This window comes from Suricata suricatta, chromosome 8 (genome assembly GCF_006229205.1).
Source record: "Suricata suricatta isolate VVHF042 chromosome 8, meerkat_22Aug2017_6uvM2_HiC, whole genome shotgun sequence".
NCBI classification, from domain to species: Eukaryota; Metazoa; Chordata; class Mammalia; order Carnivora; family Herpestidae; genus Suricata; species Suricata suricatta.
The window spans coordinates 92,720,008-92,742,919 of NC_043707.1; the positions used below are offsets into that span (position 1 = coordinate 92,720,008).

Below are 22,912 nucleotides of genomic sequence, written 5' to 3' on the forward strand. Positions count from 1 at the left end.
AATGAATAAAGAAAATGTGGTGTGTGTGTGTATACACACACACACACACACACACACACACACACACACAGTGGAATATTACTCAGCCATTAAATAGAATGAAATCTTGCCATTTTCAACAACATGGATGGCATGATGCTAAGTGAAATAAGTGAGACACAGAAAGACAGATACCATATGATTTCACTTATATATAGAATCTAAAAAAACTAATTAAACAGACTCTCAAATACAAGAACTTGTGGTTGCCAGACAGGAGGTAGGAAGATCAGTGAAATAGGTGAAGACAATTAAGAGGTACAAACTTCCGGTTATAAAATAAATACATCACAGAAACGAAAAGTACAGCATAAAGAATATATTGTAATATATTCAGTCAGTAATACTGTTGTATGCAGACAGATGGTAACCACACTTATCGCTGTGACAATGAGTAATGTATAGAATTGGCAAATCACTACATTGGATACCTGAAACTAACATTACACTGTATGTCAATCACACTTCAATAATAAAAAAAAAGTTGTGTATAAATTGCTTTACCTTTGATAATTCTGACAGTCAACTGAGTACAGTATATTAAAACATAAAATTGGCCTATAGTAAACTCATGAGAGGAAACATGGTTAAATTCTATAGTCTTACTACTATGTTTACTTACTCTAAGTAGTTTAATTATTAAAGTTCGTTGCTGCTGTACAGCTCACCATACCAGAATAAGTGCTCACCCATATCACTGGAGTCCTTCATCAAACTGAAATGACTCCAAAAAATGACTAGGAAAAAACCTCAAACAATTATGAAATAGAAAGTGCTCTACAAATGAACAGATTCCTAATCAATGAACTCAATGTTGTGGTATACAGAATTAGGCTACTGAGCCTAACTCTACAAATATTTATTCATATAAGTGTGGAGAAGTATACTTCAAAGATAATTTTATTTTAAAAAAATTTTATGTCTTTATTTTATTTTGCGAGAGAGCAGAGAGCAAGCAGTGGCGGGGGTGGGGCGGGGGGGGGGGGCAGAGAGAGAGGGAGACACAGAATCTGAGCAGGCTCCAGGCAGCTGTCAGCACAGAGCCCGATGTGGGGCTCAAACCCACGGACTGTGAGACCATGACCTGAGCCGAAGTCAGATGCTTAACCAAATGAGCCACCCAGGCGCCCCTCAAAGATAATTTTAAAGAATCTATGTAATTTCTGGATAACATGAGGTAGAGAGCTATGAAATATCTGATAAGAGAATTGCTCCAAATCAGTAATGCTCAACTGAGAGAAAACTATAAAAGTAGCAAGTAGCAACTATTTGTTTTTTGAAGAGCATACTCTTAAATGTGGCCATTATTATTTGAAGTAAAGAGTATTGGGGCGCCTGGGTGGTTCAGTCGGTTAAGTATCCAGCTCTTGATTTTGGCTCAGGTCATGATCTCTCTGTTCATGAGATCAAGCCCCATATCGGGCTCTGTGCTGATGGTGCAGAACCTGCTACAGGACTCTCTCTCTCTCTGCCCCTCTCCTACTCATGCTTTCTCTCTCAAAATAAATAAAAGAAACATTAAAAAAAATCTCTGATCTGAAAAGAGTATTAAGTTAAAATATAAATAAGTAATTTTCAAAGATCTCAAGGAAGTTACTAAAATGGAGAATACTGAAAGAAACCATTAAATTTAAAAGGGAGACCACAAACTCCTCCATCCTTAAAGTAGGAAGAAGAAGCAACTCATACAAGAAAGGCAAAGAAAGTTTTTTTTTACACACACACACACACGAAAAAAACAGTGATCTGCAGGAGCTCTGAGGTACAGCTGGCATGAATTAAAATTTCCATTGTGAGCAACGTCAATCAGGAAACAGGAATCCAAAGATTTTTTTTTTTTTAAAGGAGAAAACATACCTAGGAGAGAAAAACAAGGAAGACAGCCAATCCACTAAGCAGTAGGATGGGTGTGGAGTAGAGGTCAGGGGACAAGTTTTGAGCCCCCGCTTGGCGCCAGCCTGGCTGTGTATAGTTTCAGAAGTTCATTTCTCTGAGTCAGTTTCCTCAATTGTAAAATGAGAACACTGGATACATGACAGTTAAAATGTTTCCCCAACTCCAAAATCCTGTAACTAAATTTGACAGAGTATCTTGAGTCAAATTTGTCATTAATTTCTACCAAAACATTCGGAAAACCACTATAAAAAGTAGGGAATGATGGAAGTTAATTCAAAACATAGCATCAGTAATGAAAAAGATGTACACTACAGTCACAAATATGGTATATTTCAGTTAGTAGGGCCTTTTAAGAAGTCATAAAAAGGCCACTGACTACATAAGATCTAACTTCCTGGATATAATACTATCAAAATAAAATATATGACAAAGTGTTTATGACATGTGTCTTTTTTTTATATGATGAATCTTTTTTTTTTTTTTTTTTTTTTTGAGACAGAGAGAGACAGCGAGAGACAGTGTGATCAGGGGAGGATCGGAGAGAGAGGAAGACACAGAATCCAAAGACAGCCTCCAGGCTCTGAGCTAGCAGTCAGCACAGAACCCAACAAGGGTCTTGAACCCACAAACTGTGAGATCATGACCTGAGCTGAAGTTGGATGCCCAACCGACTGAGCCACCCAGGCGCCCCTATACGATGAATCTTAAAACAACTTTTGTTTTTCCCTTTGCCACTTTTAGATTGCTTTAGATTGCAACAAAAGACATGTCAGGGACTATTACGTGAATTAGAATCACTAGGATAGTTCTGGTTTAAGATAGTGGGATGTAATTAATTATACTAAAAGAGCTTCTGATTTGACCAACAAGCTAAGCATTTACTTTTAGGAAAGAGAAATGTATTTATAGTGAATGCAAGGCAATAAATAAATGATTTAATGAATAATGGGCAAGCTACCTTATTAGAATTTAAACCCATTTTTAACTATTTTATAATATAGCCAAGTATTCCACTAACCGTACCAATTACCACAACGCCATCGTGTTCAAAGTACCCACAAAATACATTCAGTGCACTCAAGATAGATTAAACTGATATGGTTCCTGGCTCCTTGTGTCTTATTACTTCCTAAATACTATTAGGCATTAAGAATAGATTTTTCCATGCATCATACATAGAACCGAACAGTCCCTGAGCAGCACAGTAAGCACAGCATTGTCAGGCAATTAAAAGTGCAATGGAAGAGAAGTGGACAGAGAAACTGCTAAAAATTCAGAATATATTGTAAACAGGAAAAAAAAATACAGACGCTTGCACATAATTTTATTCTGCATAGCTTGGTACTTCAAAAGTCTATTTTAAGCCCCATAATAATTTAAATGGTTCAAGCAGGAGTCCCATGGAAATTGCTTCTTGAAGACTATTGCCTTCTCTTATCACCTTCTAGTCTCTGATTAGGTATTTTCCTTGGATATTAGATCTGTTGCTTGAAGGTTGAAAATTTTTTGTCATGCTGCAATTGTTTCCCATTCAGTCCTGGCCCAGGACTTTTGCCGGTTTTAGGGAAAATAAAACAAAATAAACCACAGTATTCTTTTTTTTAACTATTCTTTATCTATAAGTCCCATCATCTGTCTGAAATGTCCACTAGTCAGATGGTTAGTACTCAAGTAGAGTCATACCCTCTATTAAAATTACATTAGTTGAAAAAAAAATTCCATTAGTTGAAATGTGACTACACTTTACATTATGGGATTGCACAGTTAAAAATGGTTAAGATGGTAAATTTTATACTATATGTATTTTACCAAAAATACTTAAGTAGAAAATGAATTTATAAATAAATACTGCAGTATTACCCAGGGAAAAAACTATATAAATTGAAAGTTACTATGATGGAGGGCAAATATAGACACATACAATTTGTAAAAGCTTTTCTAATGTTAGTTTTGGAATGTATTTTCATTTTCCAAACAAATCATCCTCAGCCTAAGCATTTGGAAATACCAGCTGAGATTTCAGTGTCTTGTCTGTGAGTGGGAGAACAGCAGAGATTTCATAGAGTTGTGCACAGCATTAAAGGGCACAGGTCACATACGGTGCTGAATAAGTCCACGACAAGCACTTCATAAGCGCTAATCCTATTCTATGGTTATTACTGTGAACATGATGATAGAGAAGTTAGTAGGAAATAGGAGATTGACGAGTTACCAATTACCACTGAGTTTACAGTCTTCTAAATTCAATTGAGCATGTGTGATTTAAACCAAGAGTTCTGTCAGCTACTAAACCATTCATGATATGATGCTTACGTGGTAATATGTGAAAATAAAGGGCAAAATAAAGAGCTGACCCTACACTCTCCAGATTATGTAGATCTCTGTAACTGAAGGGAGGCTCAGAGCAACATGCCTCCTCAGCCCTCCTTCCCTCTTGAAGCAGACCCTGAAGGACAGGAGCCCTCTGCAGGCGGGGAGGTTTGCTGACAGACAGCCATAGCAAGGACACAGGATGCCATTCACTCTTTTAAAAAAAATTCTGTGATTTTTTTTTTTTAAATCCTTGAAAGGACAACCAATACTCTGTAGTACGCAGCATACAATATGCAGAATAAAACTTTGCCAACTTTGGAACTGTACAGGAAAAAGGCCACCAAGTCCTGCTGGGAAATCTAGGATGCAACACATAGTTTGTACTGTCTGGCGGTAAAAAAGCCACCAGTCTCTGCAGAGCATTGGCCAGGTGGGAAGAGTAGAGGCGAGGGACCACAAGATTCAGGAATGATCTCAAGTACGTCTTTTGGAATTGTAGTTAAATTTTTTTTTTTTTTCTGGAAAGACAACTGGAATTTTTTTTGTCTTTTATCACTGTGTTCAGCCACAGTTATGAGGAATCAGTGTTGTTTCTTGTCTGAAGACCACTATCACACTAATAGAACACAGACTTAGGAGCCCAGCTCCACCACCTACTAATTGGATGATCTTGAGCAAATTCCTTAACCTCCTGTCATTTTCCTAAGCCATAAAATCAAGGTGATGCAGGACCTACCTCCTGGGGTTGTAGGGATGATTAAATCAGCTTATGTGTATATCAAGGCCTTAAAAAATGTGTGAGACAGAGTAAGCAGTATATAATTCATAATTACTGGCTCTTATTACCATGTAAAACGTGAGTCCTATTTTCCATATAATATGAGAAAACAAAGTTTCTCAAAGGATTTTTTTCATTAAAAGGAATAAAACTCACAAGTTTAGATATACAGTTAACAGATACTAAAGAAAAAAAGACTTGTAATAAGGACCAAGTAAGCAATTCCAGGCACAGGAATGTCCACTACCTGTTTGTCTACAAAGCATACCTCAGTTCCCTGTGAGGCCCCTCTGAATCCTAAGAAGTAATCATCACAGAGACTTAGTCTTCATTTCTAGCACTGCTAAAACCATAATGAATTATACAGTTGTTCTCAAGTCTGTTTCCTTTATTATATTTAACATATGTTTATTTATCCACTGACTCTCTACTCCCAATTGAATGTAAACTCCATGAGGACATGGAGCCTATGATTTACTTTGTTCACTATTTTCTAACTGTTCACCGTTTTCTTACTTACCTGCCATGGAAGATACTCGATATACATTTGTTAAAGCTCTTTAGTATCTCTTTTCATATTTAATGTTTATTTTTGAGAGAGAGAGAGAGGGAGAGAGCATGCACGCACACATTCAAGAGCGGGGAATGGACAGAGAGGGAGACAGAAGATCTGAAGCGGGCTCTGTGCTGACAGCAGAGTTGATGTGGGGCTCACGGGGCTCGAACTTATGAGCTGTGAGACCATGACCTAAGCCAAAGTCAGACACTTAACCAACCGATCCACTCAGGTGCCCCTGAACAATCATTTTTTTGAGGGAGAGAATGAGTAACAGGTATAGCCACTGTGTGCTCAGATTCTATTTTCTAGAATCATCATCATTTTTTCAGTAACTGGTAACATATTATTTTATGCCTAGAAAAGTGTGGGCATTTATAATACACCTTTTATTTAATATTTATAACTTTATAAGGCAAATAGGATTTCTGTCTTGGAGATTATTATTTTAGTAAACTGAGAATCAGAAAGACTAACAAGCCTGTCCAAAGTCCTAGTAGGGAGTCACAGCCAGAACGAAAATCCTGGTCCTGTCTGACTTGTAAGCCAGTGCTGTTAACCATCCTGTATGTTCACAGTGGCATACGGGTGAATGTCATATCTGACTAAAGTAAAATACAAAGGGAACAGCTGGAAGGGAAACCTGAGCCCTAGAAAATGGTATGTAAAGATCAGGCAGCCAATCCCCTTCCATGCATCATTAACAAATTAGGCCTTTGGTACCAGAAGGAGGCAGCACACTTCCAGGCCCTCACTGGGAATAGCATGGCCTCTCTGTGTCACTGTCTAGCTCCAAATGACACCCACACACAGGGCAGAGCAGCAGAAATCACCACGCCTCGGGAAAACAGATTCTCCATACCTGTGGGTGTTTCTGATTCGATCTTTCAGCCATACTCTATGAAGGGCTACAACAGTCATCTACTGCCATGGCTCTCAATGTTGACATCACAGCCAAGTGAGACTTCCACAAGACACCCACACCCAGAGTGAGGGGAAGACTGTGTACGAAATAGCTCTGAAGAATGAATTTCTTCTTTAGATTAACATTGTTCCTTGAGTTATGATTCTGTTTTTAATTCCACAGGAAACAGATACATAGCTAGACTGATATCCACTAATGTCTTAGGATATGTGCGGCATTTCACAAGAGAGATGTAATGACCAGGTTTCACAGTAAATCAGCTCTCTGTGGTTGCTTCATAAACACTAATATTTACAGTTTGGCTATCTGTGAAATACTCATGAAAGGTAATATGACAAATACACCATTTTCAGGATCTCCTCCTCCTCAGCAATGCCTTCTACTAGAAAGCAGAAAGTCATTAAGAAACACTTGTTAAAAGGGGAACCACTCTCATTTGTTGGGATGAGCACTGGGTGTTCTATGGAAACCAACTTGACAATAAACTATGAAAGAAAAAAAGGCGGGGGGGAGTAGCCACCCAATGAGAAAGCACCAACCAGCTGACAAGCATTTGCTGCCTGCCCTCTATTCTCTCTCCACCATTAGACACAATGGGAATTTTTTTTTTTTTTTTGGTCAAATTCGTATTCCAGAGGAGCCATGAAATTCCCGCAAAGTTCAACATCAGGCCTGACTTAAGATCTTTGGGGCCTCCTGCTAACTTCATCCCCCTGCAGCTGCCTTGCTAAGGCAAGCTTTTGATCTGTGCTATCTGGATTTCAAGCTGATATACACACAGCTTCTTTGATCTCTTATTAAGTGGCTTCTGGTCTCCTGATGCCTTTAGTCTTGCTGAACTGTGGGTTTTGGAAGTCAGTCATCATCCTGAGCGCACTACAAACTCCACACACCAGGAGTGGGCTCCCTTCATTCACCCACTTCGCAGGCTTGAAAAGCAATCTTTAAGCCATGAGAGAATTTCCCCACTAGCCACAATCAATCCACTCCATGAACACACCACTAAGAATTATTTTTCAAATGAAGCAGCTTAAAATGATTTAAAGGATACAGAACTTTCCCATAGAGGGAAAGGAAGCAAATCCTCTGTGAAAAGAAATCTTCACCCCAGTTGGCACTGAAGCTTACAGTACTTTGATGTTAATAAAAATAAATGTGGACAGGAATCAGGGATGAGCACAGAAGAGCCGTTATCAGTCCCAAGTTCCATTAAGCAAAAGTGACCTTTAAATGCAGATGTGTGGTTTGTTCAACAGCAAGCTATATAGGGCATATTTACGAGAACATGTATACTGCCAGTAGTAACAGATTGATGGCATTTTTCTTAGTCTTAATATCTTAATCCAACATGGGTTACATGAACCCAAAGATCTCCTTTAAAAAAAAAAAGAGACAAAAATAACAACAACAAAAAAATGAATGCAGATATTGGTGTCTATGTTATGAGATCCCTTGAGCATGAGAGTATAACTACCTAGTATCCTCCATGTCTTAGATTCTGGAAATAGTATAGTTCTATAATTGACTTTTTAATATTATTAATATATGTCCTACTATATGTTAAAATTATGTTGATGCCTGTCTAATTCTATGGACTCATCACCTAATAAGAACATAAAGATACTGGACTTCTACAAGTTAATGAACACTATGTACTGTTAAGAGCATTCACCTAACATAGCAAAAACTAAAATCCTTAATTTCTTCTATTTATAAACTCAAGTTTTCTCATAAACAAGATTAAAATTGTCAGAAGAAATAGGAATAGACTTTTGGGCACTAATAGCATTGTCTGAATATAAACCATTTTATGCCCTTAGCTTCAAAAACCAAATTAATTACTGCTGGGGCGCCTGAGTGGCTCAGTCAGATAAGGGTCCGACTTCAGCTTAGGTCATGATTTCATGGTTCCTGAGTTCAAGTCCCCCGTCAGGCTGTGTGTTGATAGCTCAGAGCCTGGAGCCTGCTTTGGATTCTGTGTCTCCCTCTCTCTCTGCCCTTCCCCACTTACATTGTTTCTCTCTCAAAATTAACATAAAAATTTAATAAAATAATTAATTATTGCCAATATAAAGCTGCAGCAAAATCGTTACACATTGCTATCACTTAATCTGTCCATAGTATGGAAAACCATTAGCAAATTCATGAATTAGGCACCTGGTTATTAGACTTTGTTTTCCAGAGAATTATCTAATTAAAGAAATGACACTACATAAGAAGGCATCAAATTTTAGTGTAAACACACAGGAGTCTCACAAATGGTTATATGCAAGCAATTCGGTAAAAATGTACCAAAATTTAAAAGATATGTACTTTTTTGATGAGCAATTCTAGGAATTCTTCCCCAAAATTATCCCCACCGTTTTACAAGAGTATGACAAAGATAACCACTATAGCTTCACTTGAAATGCTCACTAAGTACAGGAGATTGGTTAAATAAATGTACATCAACAATAATATACCATGCAGTTATTAAAAAGAATTACATAGCTCTATAAATACCAAAACGAAAGAACATATAACCAAAATAAAAAGCAATGTGCTAAAAGTATGTATGACATACTCCATTTGTATGTAAAAAAGTTTTTTTAAACTATTACTTTTATTACTTTGTATGTATAATATATCTCCGAGAGGATAGACAAAATAAATAAAATAGGAGATTTCATCTGGGAGAAGGGAAGGAACTTACGGTTAGAGGTAGATTTACTTTTCACAGAATCCCTTTCTGTACTTTGAATTTTCATGCCATAAGCATGTATTACTTATTTTAAAAACATTTCTAATGTGCAGAGGAAGTCATTCTGATGCACATATAAGAAAAAAGCCAATTTAGGGGCACCTGGCTGGCTGTCAGTTAAACATTCGACTTTGGCTCAGGCCATTATCTCATAGTGAGTTCAAGCCCTGCGTCGGTGTCTGTGCTGTCAGCTCAGAGCCTGGAGCCTGCTCAGGATTCTCTCTCCCCCCTCTCCTGCTCACACTCAGTCTTTCTCTCAAAAATAAATAATAAAAAAAATTTTTTTTAGAAAAAAGCCAACTTAACGCCAAATGCAAGATATTTACACAATCTCTTCCTATAACTTTTAAAATATTTTAAAGAGAATTTATCTATTGGAGTCAGGCAAAAACCACATATTAAATTTTTCTAACAAACACTAAGCCGTACCATATCAAAGACTCAGCAATACTGTAGTGTTTTATATTCATACTCTTTGGGCTATATCACCCATTTCTTCTGTTAAGAAAAACTGATCTTTTTTCTCTTTATAGGGAGGAATATTTTCACTATTATTTTTAACGAGTCATCATTTGTCTTTGGTCTTTCAAACAAGTTTTTAAAATATTACTAACAGTATTTACATACGAATCACCTCTAAATGGCTGTGCTATTATGCTTTCTATGCTATTATGCTTTCTATTTTTATCTATCTTAAAGTCTGAGATAAACCTAAAGTCTTTTAAAAATATCTGCTCTGAGTCTGTCCATATCAGGAGGAGAGAGAAGTGAGGACTGAGATGTGGGAGGGAGAATTATTGGTTAATAAATTTGCCTTCTAAATCACTGAAATTCAAAAGTACTAAGAATGGCAATATCGTGGCTAATGTTCAAAAATTGGCTAATGTCAAACACTTCCAGTGAATTATAATCATGAGGGGTTATTCGAAGTTCAACATAAATCAAAACACCAGAAAATATCCACTTGCCGTCTTTAATATATAAGGTCAACCCAAGGTGAAATCCACACATTTCTAAATTTATTTCAAGATTTTTGACAGAAATTAAAAATTACAGACTCAGACTACTTAATAATTGCTTCATTACTGAACACTAGCCCACAACAAATTAGTAGCACTAATTTAGGATCCTTAAATTTCTAATTATTTTCATTTGAAACAATAAACAAACACTAGCTCTTACAAAATGTGGATGAGGATACTATATTAATTTTTAATACTTATTAAACTTCCATATAAGCATTAAAAATGAGAATACTATCTAGCAACTTGTCTTTAAGATATGAAATTTTTTTGCAAGCTGGAAAAACAGGAAGATCTGCTGTAATAAATTCAGTACGAAGATCTCCTGCAATAAAATGCACTCTTAGTGAAAGGAACAGCTTAATATGGTAGCTAAAAGCATAGATTCTGGGAGCCGACGGCTTGAGTTCAAATTCTAGTTCTGCCACATACTAGCTGTGTGAACTTGGACTAGTTATGTAACCTCTCTTTGCCTCAGGTTCCTCACTTCAAGAATGAGGATAATAATAGCCTACTCCATAGGGTTCTTGTGAGGAATACATATGTAAAGCAATCAGAACAGGGCCCAGCAACAGTAAACATTCAAAAAATGTTAGCTATTACTACTAGATTTGTATTAGTTTTATTTTGTATTAACAACAGTAGGATTAGTATTAGTACTATACCAAGAAATAAAGACATTACACATGATCAAGACGAAGATAACTCAAGCACAATATGTAAACCACATCTAGTAACTGGCAAGAAATTATACTATAACAAATTATAAACAATTTTCTGAAGTTTTATGTTGCTTAGAGACAGAGCATAGAGTTAAGCCATAATATTCATGTTCCTGATAAATGAGGCACATTGATATTTTTCCATGGCACTTACGGGATGGTTTAATGTCGTCCTATAAGGTATGACATTATAGTGAACAATGACTCTTCTAGGATGGTACACATACAGGGCAGGATTTTAACTACATGGAGTAGTGCCTAGAAATATTTGAGACTAATAGTCTACTTCCATTCAAATCCTAGCCAATAAGGCTGTCATCACTTTATCCTAAAATCTAACGGGGAGGCTTACAACCTGAATCATATTTACTATGTCTTCCCTGTTGCTATCTCCTTTTGCTTTGTCCCAATCTATTTTAAATGCCTTTCATGAAAATGTATTTCCACTTTGCTCTCTGCATTTCCACACTTTCACCTGTCCCGACAGCCACCCCATAGCTCCATCAATTCAAGATCCTGTATCTGCTCACTCATCTTTTCCTAAGGCTTAGCTCAATTTATGTAAAAAGCAAACTGCTGGCCAATAAGCCACAACTGGATAATTCGCATATGGTTCATCAAGAGTTGGCTGCATTTTAGAATGTAATTTTACAATTAAATTTAGACTTCACTAGACAAACCATCTACTTATTAATTTTCCTTATCTAAATAGATACCTAAAAACTAATAGGGTACAAATATATTGTAGTATGGCTATATGCTAAAGACAATATCAAGACTTCTGTAGTTTATTTTCTAAACTGGATGATTATCAATATTCACATACCCATAGTAATGCTAACATTTCCCACTTCTTTACATATTAGTTTAATTAATCCACACCAGTCCTTTGAGCTAGACATTATCCCCATTTTACAGATGAAGAAGTTGCATAAGTACCAATGCAACAGATGCCGTTTATAATTTAGTCAGGTTCTTGAGAAAGTTCATCTTCTAGACAAACACTGGTGAGAAATTAATTTTGCAAAGTATATTTTCAATCTCGTCAATACTGCTAATGCAGTCCTTTACAAGCTGGAAAGTCTCCCACTGTCCTAAAACTTCCTCCCTTCAGCCAAAATGTTTCTACAGTATTCTTATTCTAAATGTACTAAGGGGGGAGCTGCTTTGGCCCTATTCGGCTGCCTCATAAATGCATACAGGATACATTAAATACAGTAATAGCCAGGAACATGGCCTTTCATGACTTTTGCTAAACCTTCACCTGGCCTTGCAAAAGATTTTTGAACTTTAGAATTTATTACCTAATTACAACAAGGAACCATATAACCAATTAATTAACTTGTCGCAAACCAAATTTCAAATTGTGTTTATGTGTCATCTAAATGTCATAGTGTTTAATAGTTCCACATACCACTGACAAATGGTGAAAACGTGCCAAATACAGCTATAAGTAAATGGACTTAAGAAACAAGTTCAGCTCAAGATTGAATGTTTTTTTCTCCCAAGGTTTAGCTACAGAAATAAGCTGAGCACTTTAATATGAGTCAAAGTAGCATTTCAAAAATGAAACATTTTTCCATCAGTTCTGAGAAGCACAAAGGCAAAAGGAATATCTAACACTTCTTTTGCAGCAAAGTTACTTGATATAACTTGTGCAGAAATGTCTGTACGCATAATGATGATTATGAGGAAGATGGGGGGAGACTAGAATTTTTTTTTTAAGTTTATTTGTGAGAGAGAGCAAGAGCAAGAGACAGGGTATACACAAGTGGGAGAGGAACAGAGAGAGGGAGAGAGAGAATCCCAAGCAGGCTCCACACAGTGAGCACAGAGCAGGATGTAGGGCTCGAACTCACCAACTGTGAGGGTATGCTCTAAGCTGAAACCACTTAACCAAATGAGCCACCCAGGCAGGCGCCCCTCACTGGCATACTACATAAGCATTCCCCTCCCCTCCCTCAGAGAGAGAAAGAGCATGAGCAAGGATGGAGCAGAGGGAGGAGGGAGGGAGGGAGGGAGGGAGGGAAGGATGGGGAAGAGGTGGAGAAGGAGAAGAAGGAGGAGAGGGGGAGGGGGAGGGAGGGAGAGGAAAAGGGAGAGAGGGAGGGAGGGAGAAAGAATCCTAAGCAGCAGCCTCCATGCCCAGCAACCCACATGGGGCTCAATCTGAGGACTGTGAGATCATGATCTGACCCGAAATTAAGAGTTCAATACTTAACTAAGCCACCCAGGTGTCCCTAGGAAAGTTTCAAAAAACCAAAGTACGCTACAAGCCATACCTACAGGAATGTGATGAAGAAAAAAATTTTTCCATATTTGGAACTATTTTTAAGTGTAAAGCTCAGAACAGATATAAGAATTCTTTTGTTAACTAGAGGTTAGTCTTAAGGGCTATCAAACTTCTCTTTCTCTCCTCCACCAAAGTTTGTCTTGGTTTTCATTTCTGAAGCACTTCTTTGCTTTAACATGGGCAATATTCAAAATACAAACACTTGCAGATAATGTCATTTAAGAGGGTATGCGTGACTGTCGGCTGAACATCAGACTTTTGATTTCTGCTCAGGTCACGATCTTAAGGTTTGGAGGTTTGAGCCTTGCACTAGGCCTACGCTGACAGTGCAGAGGCTGCTTGGGAATCTCTCTCTCCCACTTCTCTGCCCCTCCCCCACATGCACACATGTGCTCTCTCTCAAAAATGAATGAAGTTAAAAAAAATTGACTAACCTCAACTTTATTCAGTCATTCTGCAAATATTTATCATTTACCATACGGTAAGTAATAAGGATACACTGCGGGGGGAACTGAGATAGCCCCTAAAATCTGTTTTATATGCCCATATATTAATGAATATATAAGCTTCTAGAATCTTGCAGTATTGATACTTCTTGATAAAAAATATTTCCCCAAATATGCATTATTTAGAATCAGCAAGTCGTAATTCAGTAATATTCCAAAGAAAACTTCTAATAACAGAAAGGGTTATCTGGCATAGAAATATGCAAGCAAAACTGAACAATCTATTTCAGTCATCTTAAATCATACTGCCTAAATATGGAATTTAATGTTCTTACATAATGCTCAAAGTATTTTTCTTTTAATCTGTTCCCGAATGCCTTATTATATTAAAAAAATTGATTTTTATATAACTTGGCATTTTATGTGCTTTGATAGAGTACATTTTGCTTTATTAAACCACAATGTGTTTAGGCAGCACTAAAGTATTAAAATATGCATCTTAAAAGTGAAGAGCTTTTTTGCCAACAGTTTTAAATTCCCCATGATAATCAGAAGGTCTAAAAATACTATAAACTGGTAAACTGATAAAACATATAGGTAGATGTCTTACTGTGATCTTTCATACACACCCCCGCCCAAATACATTAGTGACTTGACTCTAGTTATATAAATAAATGTTATGTGTCCTATGTTAAATATAAATACATAATTTCACCAAGAACATTTCTATTTAATCAAACTCATTGAGGTTAACAGATAAACAAAACAATAAAAACCTTCATGTGAAGGGGAGAGAGAAGAGTGAGAACTAGGAATGAATGACTATTGTATGGATGGGGTTTCTTTCTGCAGTGATGAAAGGATTCCAAAATTAGACTCTGCTGATAGTTGCACAACTCTGAATATACTAAAAACAACCAAATGGCATGCCTGAAATGCATGAATTTTATGGTATGTGCAATATAGCTCAATAAAGCTGGGGAAGGGGCGGCTGCGTGGCTCAGTCAGTTGAGCGTCCAACTTTGGCTCAGGTCCTGATCTCACAGCGGTGGGTCCGAGCCCCGCGCCCGGCTCCCTGCTGACAGCTGAGAGCCCAGAGACTGATTCAGATTCTTTGTCTCCTTCTCTCTCTGTTCCTCTCCCCTGCTTTCTCTCCCTCTCTCTCTCTTTCAAAAATAAATAATATTAAAAAAAGTTTTTTTCAGGCTGGGGAAAACAATCCTTCCATATAAAAAATTCTTCAAGGGGCACCTGGGTGGCTCAGTTGGTTGAGCATCACACTTCTGATATCAGGTCAGGTTGTGGTTTTTTGGTTGTGAGGCTGAGCCCGTCATCGGGCTGCACACTGATAGAGAGGAGTCTGCTTAAGATTCTCCCCCTCTCTCTCTCTCTCTCTCTCTCTCTCTCTCTCTCTCTCTCTCTCTCTCTCTCTCTCTCTCTCTCTCTCTCTCTGCCTCTCCCCAGCTCACATCATCACTCTCTCTCTGTCTCAAAATAAATATATAAACAATTTTTAAAAATTCTTCAAGCTCCAGTTTCTAAAAGTATCCATGAGTATAAAACTATCGCTTCCCTCACTATTCAAGTATTATATCACCCATCATTTTATTCAAGAAAGCTACCAGTTGCAAAGGTAACAATGGGAATTTTAACACCTGTCTTTGTTTTGTTTTGGTTTTTAATTTTTAGTGTTTATTTATTTTTGAGAGAGAGACAGAGCGTGAGCAGGGGAAGGGCAGAAAGAGGACACACAGAATCTGAAACAGGCTCCAGTCTCTGAGCTGTTGGCACAGAGCCCAACACAGAGCTCGAACCAAGAAACCATGAAATCATGACCTGAGCGAAGTTGGCCGCTTAACCAACTGAGCCACCCAGGCACCCTAACACCTGTCTTTGGATGATAGCATTATACATCAAATCATTCAGTTTTCCGTAGTGGGTGCCTTAAATAATTATTTTTTCATATGACTTTAAAACAAACAAATCCCTCAAAAATTCAATATAGATTTTTATACCTGGTAATCCAAAATGCTGAATCCCAAGCCTTTATGATCTTTCACAAGTTCAACAATCTTGACTTCAGGAGACCATAATGCTAATTCCCCATCATCATCTTCTTCAGTATGGACGTCTGTACTATGGGCAGCCTGAAACACCAAAGATGATAAATGCTTCAAAATGTCATTCTTTCAATTCTGAAAAGAACCAACATATCAGGAATCCCACAGCTTCTTCTCAAACTGGGAATTCTCTTTGGCATGCGTGGCTTATCTTTTTAATCTTTTCACAAGGGACATGCACTGGGGTACACACACTCTAGTATAAGACCTTTGACAAAATTCAAGTACTTAAAAATGCAGGCTGCTCATACAGTTGGATTTTTTTTAATGTAAAGTAACTGTTTCATTCAAAATATTAACACTGACCTCTTATACTTCAATGAGGTCTGTCATCCCATTAGAAGCATAAAAGGAAAAATATGAAATTTAAGAAAAAAATAAAAATATCATACAAAGTCAAAGTTTATAAGTTATTTAAGTAGCAATACCTGAATTCATAATTACAGTGAGAGACAGAAAGATGCCAACACAGAGAGAAGCTAGTGCAAGACACAAGATAAACCACTTTTGTTGGCTCCTGGAAGTTAAAAAAAAAAAAATTCACTAGAAAAATAAAGTGGAAAAACCCCAAGTCCTGTGAATTGTGAAGGTTTAAAAACCAGATTTAAAAAAAAAATCACTGCATTGAAATAAAGAAAATCTGGTCTTGGATGGAGGATGTTAGCCAGCAAAACTACTCAATACAGAGATCCTTGGTTATTTTCCTTGACTTCCCACTGCCAAATCCCCCTATTCCAGATTCCTCCCTCCTTTCAGGCGAAAGGGTCACCGCGATAGGGGGTTCTAGGAAGCTAAGTCATAGCAGGTCAATGAGTCAACTACACAGAAGGAGAAAAGCTGCAGTTTTTAATACTATTTACAGCATTGCACTATGTTTTCCTATGATCTATCTTGCTCAAAATACTCGGAACTTCTACCTGAAGCTCAGAAATGATCTTTTTCTTTGCAGCCTTACCCATTCACAAAATGACAGGCTAGAATGGAAGTTCCGTGTGGGCTACCCTGGAGTTTACCAGTGGTTCTCCGCTCAGCCCACAATACAGCCTGGCGTGCACTAGGCACCCGATACATGTTTTGTTGAATACATTAACAAACCATCCATCCTTGCCTTTCCCTTGAAACTTTCTAAATAAAACTATAGACTAATTTTTCAAAGTAAGCTTCTTAAAACTTTGGGTGCTTACTTAGTAAATAAAATCAAAGTGCATCATCCTTATGAACATAATTTTGAGTGACTTGCATAAGAAAATCCATTTAATGAAATCAAAGGGAGGGGTCACTCTAATGTGGAAGAGCAAGGCACCATAGCAAGTACAGAAACATTTTTAAACTTAGGTTTGGTCCAAATCTCAAACTGTCCACACAGGACATGGAAAGTCAATACTCAATCCACTGTGGATTGAATCTAAACATGGGAACAATTTCTGGGTTCTTGAATTACAAAACTTGAAATTAGGGGGATGCTCTGAATCAATAACCTCTGTATATATCAGCCTGATATGAGGAAATGATATTTCAAAAGAAAACAATATGCCTTCCAAAAAAGTAAAGTTCCAGTACCTAATACAATGTGATTGATGTTTTACTGGGCATTTAGTATCTTCAATGACTAAAGAGCATTAGAATTTTGGCCAAGTTGCCTAACCAGATAAGACTTAAGAACCTAAGATGAGGGGCGCCTGGGTGGCTCAGTCGGTTAAGCCTCCGGCTTCGGCTCAGGTCAGATCTCACGTTGGTGGGTTCGAGCCCCGCATCAGGCTCTGTGCTGACAGCTAGCTCAGAGCCTGGAGCCTGCTTCCAGTTCTGTGTCTCCTTCTCTCTCTGCCCCTCCCCCTCTCATGCTCTGTCTCTCTTTGTATCAAAAATAAATAAAAACATTAAAAAAATTAAAAAAAAGAAAAGAACCTAAGATGATATAGGGATAAATGGAAAAATAAAAATAAAAAATAAAAAAGACAACTAGATGGAAAAGAAAGCCAGGATTTTAAGAAACCGCATACACTTATAAAACCTAAGCTGACAGAAATTTCAAGGCATCTAAGGTATATAGGATATTATGCTCCAACCTGAGATACATCACTCTGATAGAATCAATTCTGCGTAACTCCCGTATTTACAGAATAGAAAGCAATCAACTAATGGGCAGCAAGGTTGACATTTAGAATAATTCAAAGCTGTTGTTTACCCATTGTGGTAAAGGATGACAGATGGGAGCACAGAGTCAGCAAGCTGGGTTGGTGATTTACACACCCTGTAAGATTAGATTAAAGGCATTTTTATCAACCTTTAGAGGTAGGCCCTCATCCGCAGTCAATTTTAGTAAAGATAGTAAGAATGACAAAAGTGAGGTCTGAATCTCTTCAATATAGGTTTTACCAAAGATAAACATTAAAAAAAGATTCTCAATCCATAATCAATAATGGGCTAAGCAATTCTTGTACACCCAGTACAGAATAAAAACACTATGAGACACAGATTAATTTTAAAATATGGCTCTGCCCACGGGAGCAGAGGTGTCATATAAAAGCAAGCTTAATACACATGAAAGAATTTGTGACCCTAAGACAGCGCTAGCCTCTTGCATACTTTAGACAATCAGGAAACAAAGGTGAGTGGACAGGAGGAAAGAGCCACAATTAACTTTTCCTGAGCACTTTCCATGAGGAAGGCACTGCACTAAGAGCTGTGTCCAGATTATTTCATTTCCTCCTCACACAAACTGATGAGGGCAGTAAGTACTATAAGCATCCCCAATTTTCAAAAGAAAAATATGAATATTCAAAGGAAGTTATTTGCTCCAAGATTCACAATCATTAAGTGATAGAGGCATGATTAGGGTCCATGTATCTTGAACTTCAGACCACAGGCAGGTAAAAGAAAAGTCTCTGTGTATCTAAACTGGTGTTTATGGACTTATAATCTGTAAGTCTGGAAATGGGAGGGGGAAGGGAAGTGGAATAAAAGATGAGGTTACAAATGGCAAAAGATGGCAAAGCATGTACTTAAAACTGTTTTCATAATCACAGTGTTCTTTAAAAAAAGAGAGAGAGAGAGAGTGTGTACCAAGAGCACAGAAAATGTTTTTTTCTTCTCTGACCTTCTGAAGGCTTTTACAGCAATTTTTACTCACTTCAAAACTGGTAATAGATCTTCATATTTTTAAGGCTCTTTAAAAGGGAAGTCCATTAGATATTTAACACTCATCAACATCTTAAACTTAAGATGAACTGAGTTGAACTGGGATCCAGAAGTAATGAGCCCAGGAAATTACTAAAAAAAAAAAAAGTTCTCTAAAATCAAAATGCATGCACATTAAGATCTCTACCATTTCGAGATTAAAAAAAAAAAGGAAGAAAAAAAGTTTTATGATGTTAAATGAAAAGTAACAGTTTGAAAAGCTATGCATTGTCATCTTTGAGCTACTTGAGTCAAATAAAAGAGTAAGGAAGTTTCTTCCCTCTTTTCAAATCCAAATACACTCGCCAGGGCATCCTTGATGAATGGGCATTCCTATGGGAACCGGATATGGGAACCATATTCAGTGAGTACCTCTGTGTTGGGAAGAGAGGCTTGAGTGGTCCTTGGTTCATCTACAGAGGCTTCATCATCAAACAGGCGGCGACAGCAAACCAAGGTAAAGGGAGGTGGCACTTCTTTGAGAAAGGAGACTGCTTCTCGGCGAGACTTCCCATAGAGCTGCATGCCATTGACCTAGAAAGTCAAGGGATAAGTCAGAACTGAGGAGGCCCCAGTGAAAAAGCCAAAGTCACGTGCTTACCTCAATCTATCAAAATAAAAACAGGATTATTGTTTTATTTTCTCAATGAACAAAGGGCTTAAATGTAGTCACATTATGTTAGCAGTAACTAAATGCATAAAACTAATGCAGAAGTGTACAAAACTAAATGCATAAAAATTAAGCCACACCTTTACAGAATTTCAGTGAACAAAGACGTGTGGAGATTACAAGTGACGTGCCTAATTTTTCACACCTCCATGGTTTCTCTTTTCTAGACTCCGATATTGAATCCTCTCATCTACACAGCTCTCTTTAAACACTAAACATCACTGATAACCTAAGACTGTCTCCTTGTGCTCCTTCATTTCATAAAAATGTCATTACTAGATATTAACACTAATTTTAAGGTTAAATTAAAACCTCCTCAGCTTATAATGTGTAGGTAGCAAAATCTAGGATACTCAGTTGTCAAAATTTAGCATCAGTTCACAGTTTTTTTCCACATGCCATAAACTCTTAACACCATCCTAGAAAAATCCTGTCTATCAAAAAGAAATACAGAGAAGTGTGCCTCTATTCGATTCTTACACATAGACATCAAGTACAGGTGCGTCTATGTGCGTCCCATATAAGTTTGATTTTTGTTTTCTGGGTTTTCTTGAGAGACAGTGCATGAGTGGGAGAGGAGGGTGAGACAGAGAGAGACAGAATTTGAAGGAGACTCCAGGCTCCCAGCTGTTAACACAGAGCCCGACACGGGGCTCGAACTCACACACTGTGAGATCACAACTGAGCCATCCAGGTGCCCCTGTGTAAACCATATGTTTAAAAGAACAAAAAGATAACCAATGACTCCTTACGAATGCTTGGGGCTTATCACCAAAAAAAGTGTCTAAATTTCCCATTTTAGTGCACAGTCACAATCTTCTACACCAAAGATGAGTTAGAAAGATAAACCTATTCTGACTCTTTACATATATGACTTAAGCTCTGGGAGCTCTCCCAGTTCTGACTAGACGCCACTAAAAGCCAACCTATCTGCTATTCTCCAAAACCTGAGGCATGAACACATACATTCCAGGCATTAAATCATCTTTTCACATCTGACTCCTACCTTTCTGGGAGGGCTCAGGGGCATTCTTAGTTTTAAAGATATTTCTGGTTTGGCATTAATTTCTGACAGGTGCAGTGCTAATGTCCACATAACGGAAGGGGCTGACTTCCTGGGAGAAGAAACCTTTGCACATATCTGTCATTCTCAGACAATATGACACTGTGAGCTGCTGGAACTGACTCATCAGCAGCGGCCTGAGCCCCAAGTCAACCATCCCTGGGAACCACTCTCAGGCCTGCAGCATACAAGCACTTAGCGATCAGGACAGACGCCATCGCTCTGCCTCTTAATTATTTACAGAGAAATCACCACATAGTAAAGAGACCCATATGTGCTTCGGGGAGCTAGCCCTGGTAGGAAAGTAAATACCATCTCCCAAGATTTTATGACTGATGAAAGGGATCCAGGGGACAGCAAGTTCAAGAGCTGATAACGGTTTTTCCTTGAAAGAGCTGAAAGTGGGTCATATCATGTCCACAGTGCCAACTGGTACCACAAACACGGAAAGTTCTAAAATCACCCAAGTGGGTAGTACCCTGCACTGAAAATAAAGCAAGCAGATAGAACCAACACAGGAATTCTACCCATAGGCAAGTATTAGTTTGTGTTTGACATTACTTCAACAAATTAGAACATCACTTTTCAGGGTTTTGTCTTGGAGTACATTTAAATATTTATTTAGCTCATTATTTATTCATTTGAATTGTCTCCAATTATTATAGCCGTGCCTGGTAGTCCTCCTCACTACTCTCTAAAGTGCTAAAGGGATTGGTCACATTTCCCATTACCAATTCCTATCTAAGAGGATTTATGGCTGCTGTAAATAGCTGCTCTGGGCCGAGACTTGGCACAATGTTCTAACCCCAAAGCATATTTGTGTTTCTGGTTTTAAGCTCTAAGGAGTACGCTATACTACACACACACACACACACACACACACACACACACACACACACACACTAAGTTCAAGAGTTACTGGCTAACTTTAGAGAGCTTTTTAAAATTTCTATATTTGGCTAGATAGGCCAACTTTTATTTTAGAGTTCACAGTATTTTCTAGGCCCTCCAACTTGAGATCCTCTCAAGTTCTATCAAGTCTCAATTATTCAGGGGCACCTGGGTGGATCAGTCGGTTAAGCATCCAACCTCGGCTCAGGTCATGATCTCACGGTCACAGGTTAGAGCCCCGCATTGGGTTCTGTGCTGACAGCTCAGAGCCTGGAACCTGTTTCAGATTCTGTGTCTCCCGCTCTCTCTGTCCCTCTCTTGCTTGCACTCTGTGTCTGTCCCAAAAATAAACATTAAAAAAAATTTTTTAAGTCTCAATTATTCAGACTTTGTGATTAGAAAACATACATACACATTCGCAGAGTACATAGTATCATACTCCCATTACATCACCTCATTCAATCCTCATTCATCTTATCCTATAAAGATTATTTATACCTTTGCACAATGATAATACTGCCAAGATCTCACTGTGAGATTATGCTTTAAAGTTTACATGGATGAATGTAGCCGCTGTGGAAAACAGTAGGAAGGTTCCTCAAAAAGCTAAATATAGAACTACCCTAGAATCCAAGAACCACACTGCTGGGTATTTACCCAAGAATACAAAAACACTAGTTCAAAGGGATACATCTACCCCATGTCTACAGCAGTATTTATAATAGCCAAATTAGAGAAGCAGCCCAAGTGTCCAATGACTGATTTATAAAGATGTGGCATATATACAATGCAATATTATTCAGCCATAAAAAAGAACGAAATCTTGTGCAATAACATGGTTGGAGCTAGAGTAAGATGCAAAGCAAAACAAGTCAGTCAGAGAAAGAAAAGTATTCTATGATTTCACTCGCAAGGAATTTAAGGTACAAAAGAGCTAAGAGGAAAAAAAGAAATAAAAAAAGAGACTCTTTAAAAAATTTTTTTAATGTGCATTTATTTTTGAGAGAGAGAGAGAGAGAGCAAGAGAGCGAGCACAAGCAGGGGAGGGGCAGAGAGGGAGACAGAATCTGAAGCAGGCTCCAGGCTCTGAGCTGTCAGCACAGAGCCCAACGCGGGGCTCGAACTCATGGACTGTGAGACCATGATCTGAGCTCAAGTCACATGCTCAACTGACTGAGCCACCCAGGCACCCCAAAAGAAAAAGGCTCTTAAATATAGAGAACTAATGGTTACCAGAGGGGAGGCCGGGGGGGGGGGGGGT

General features: G+C 37.9%; 1 protein-coding gene across 3 annotated transcripts in view; it reads right to left on the minus strand.

Annotated features, from left to right (window-relative positions):
* PATJ (PATJ crumbs cell polarity complex component) overlaps positions 1-22,912 on the minus strand; it is a 340,997-nt gene that overhangs the window by 260,557 nt on the left and 57,528 nt on the right. For all 3 annotated transcript variants that reach the window (XM_029947821.1, XM_029947819.1, XM_029947822.1), the window contains exons 15-16: positions 19,400-19,561; positions 15,746-15,877 (exon numbers count right to left, since the gene is read on the minus strand). In XM_029947821.1, the coding sequence (XP_029803681.1) occupies positions 15,746-15,877; positions 19,400-19,561 (294 nt within the window). The remainder of the gene's footprint in view (positions 1-15,745; positions 15,878-19,399; positions 19,562-22,912) is intronic.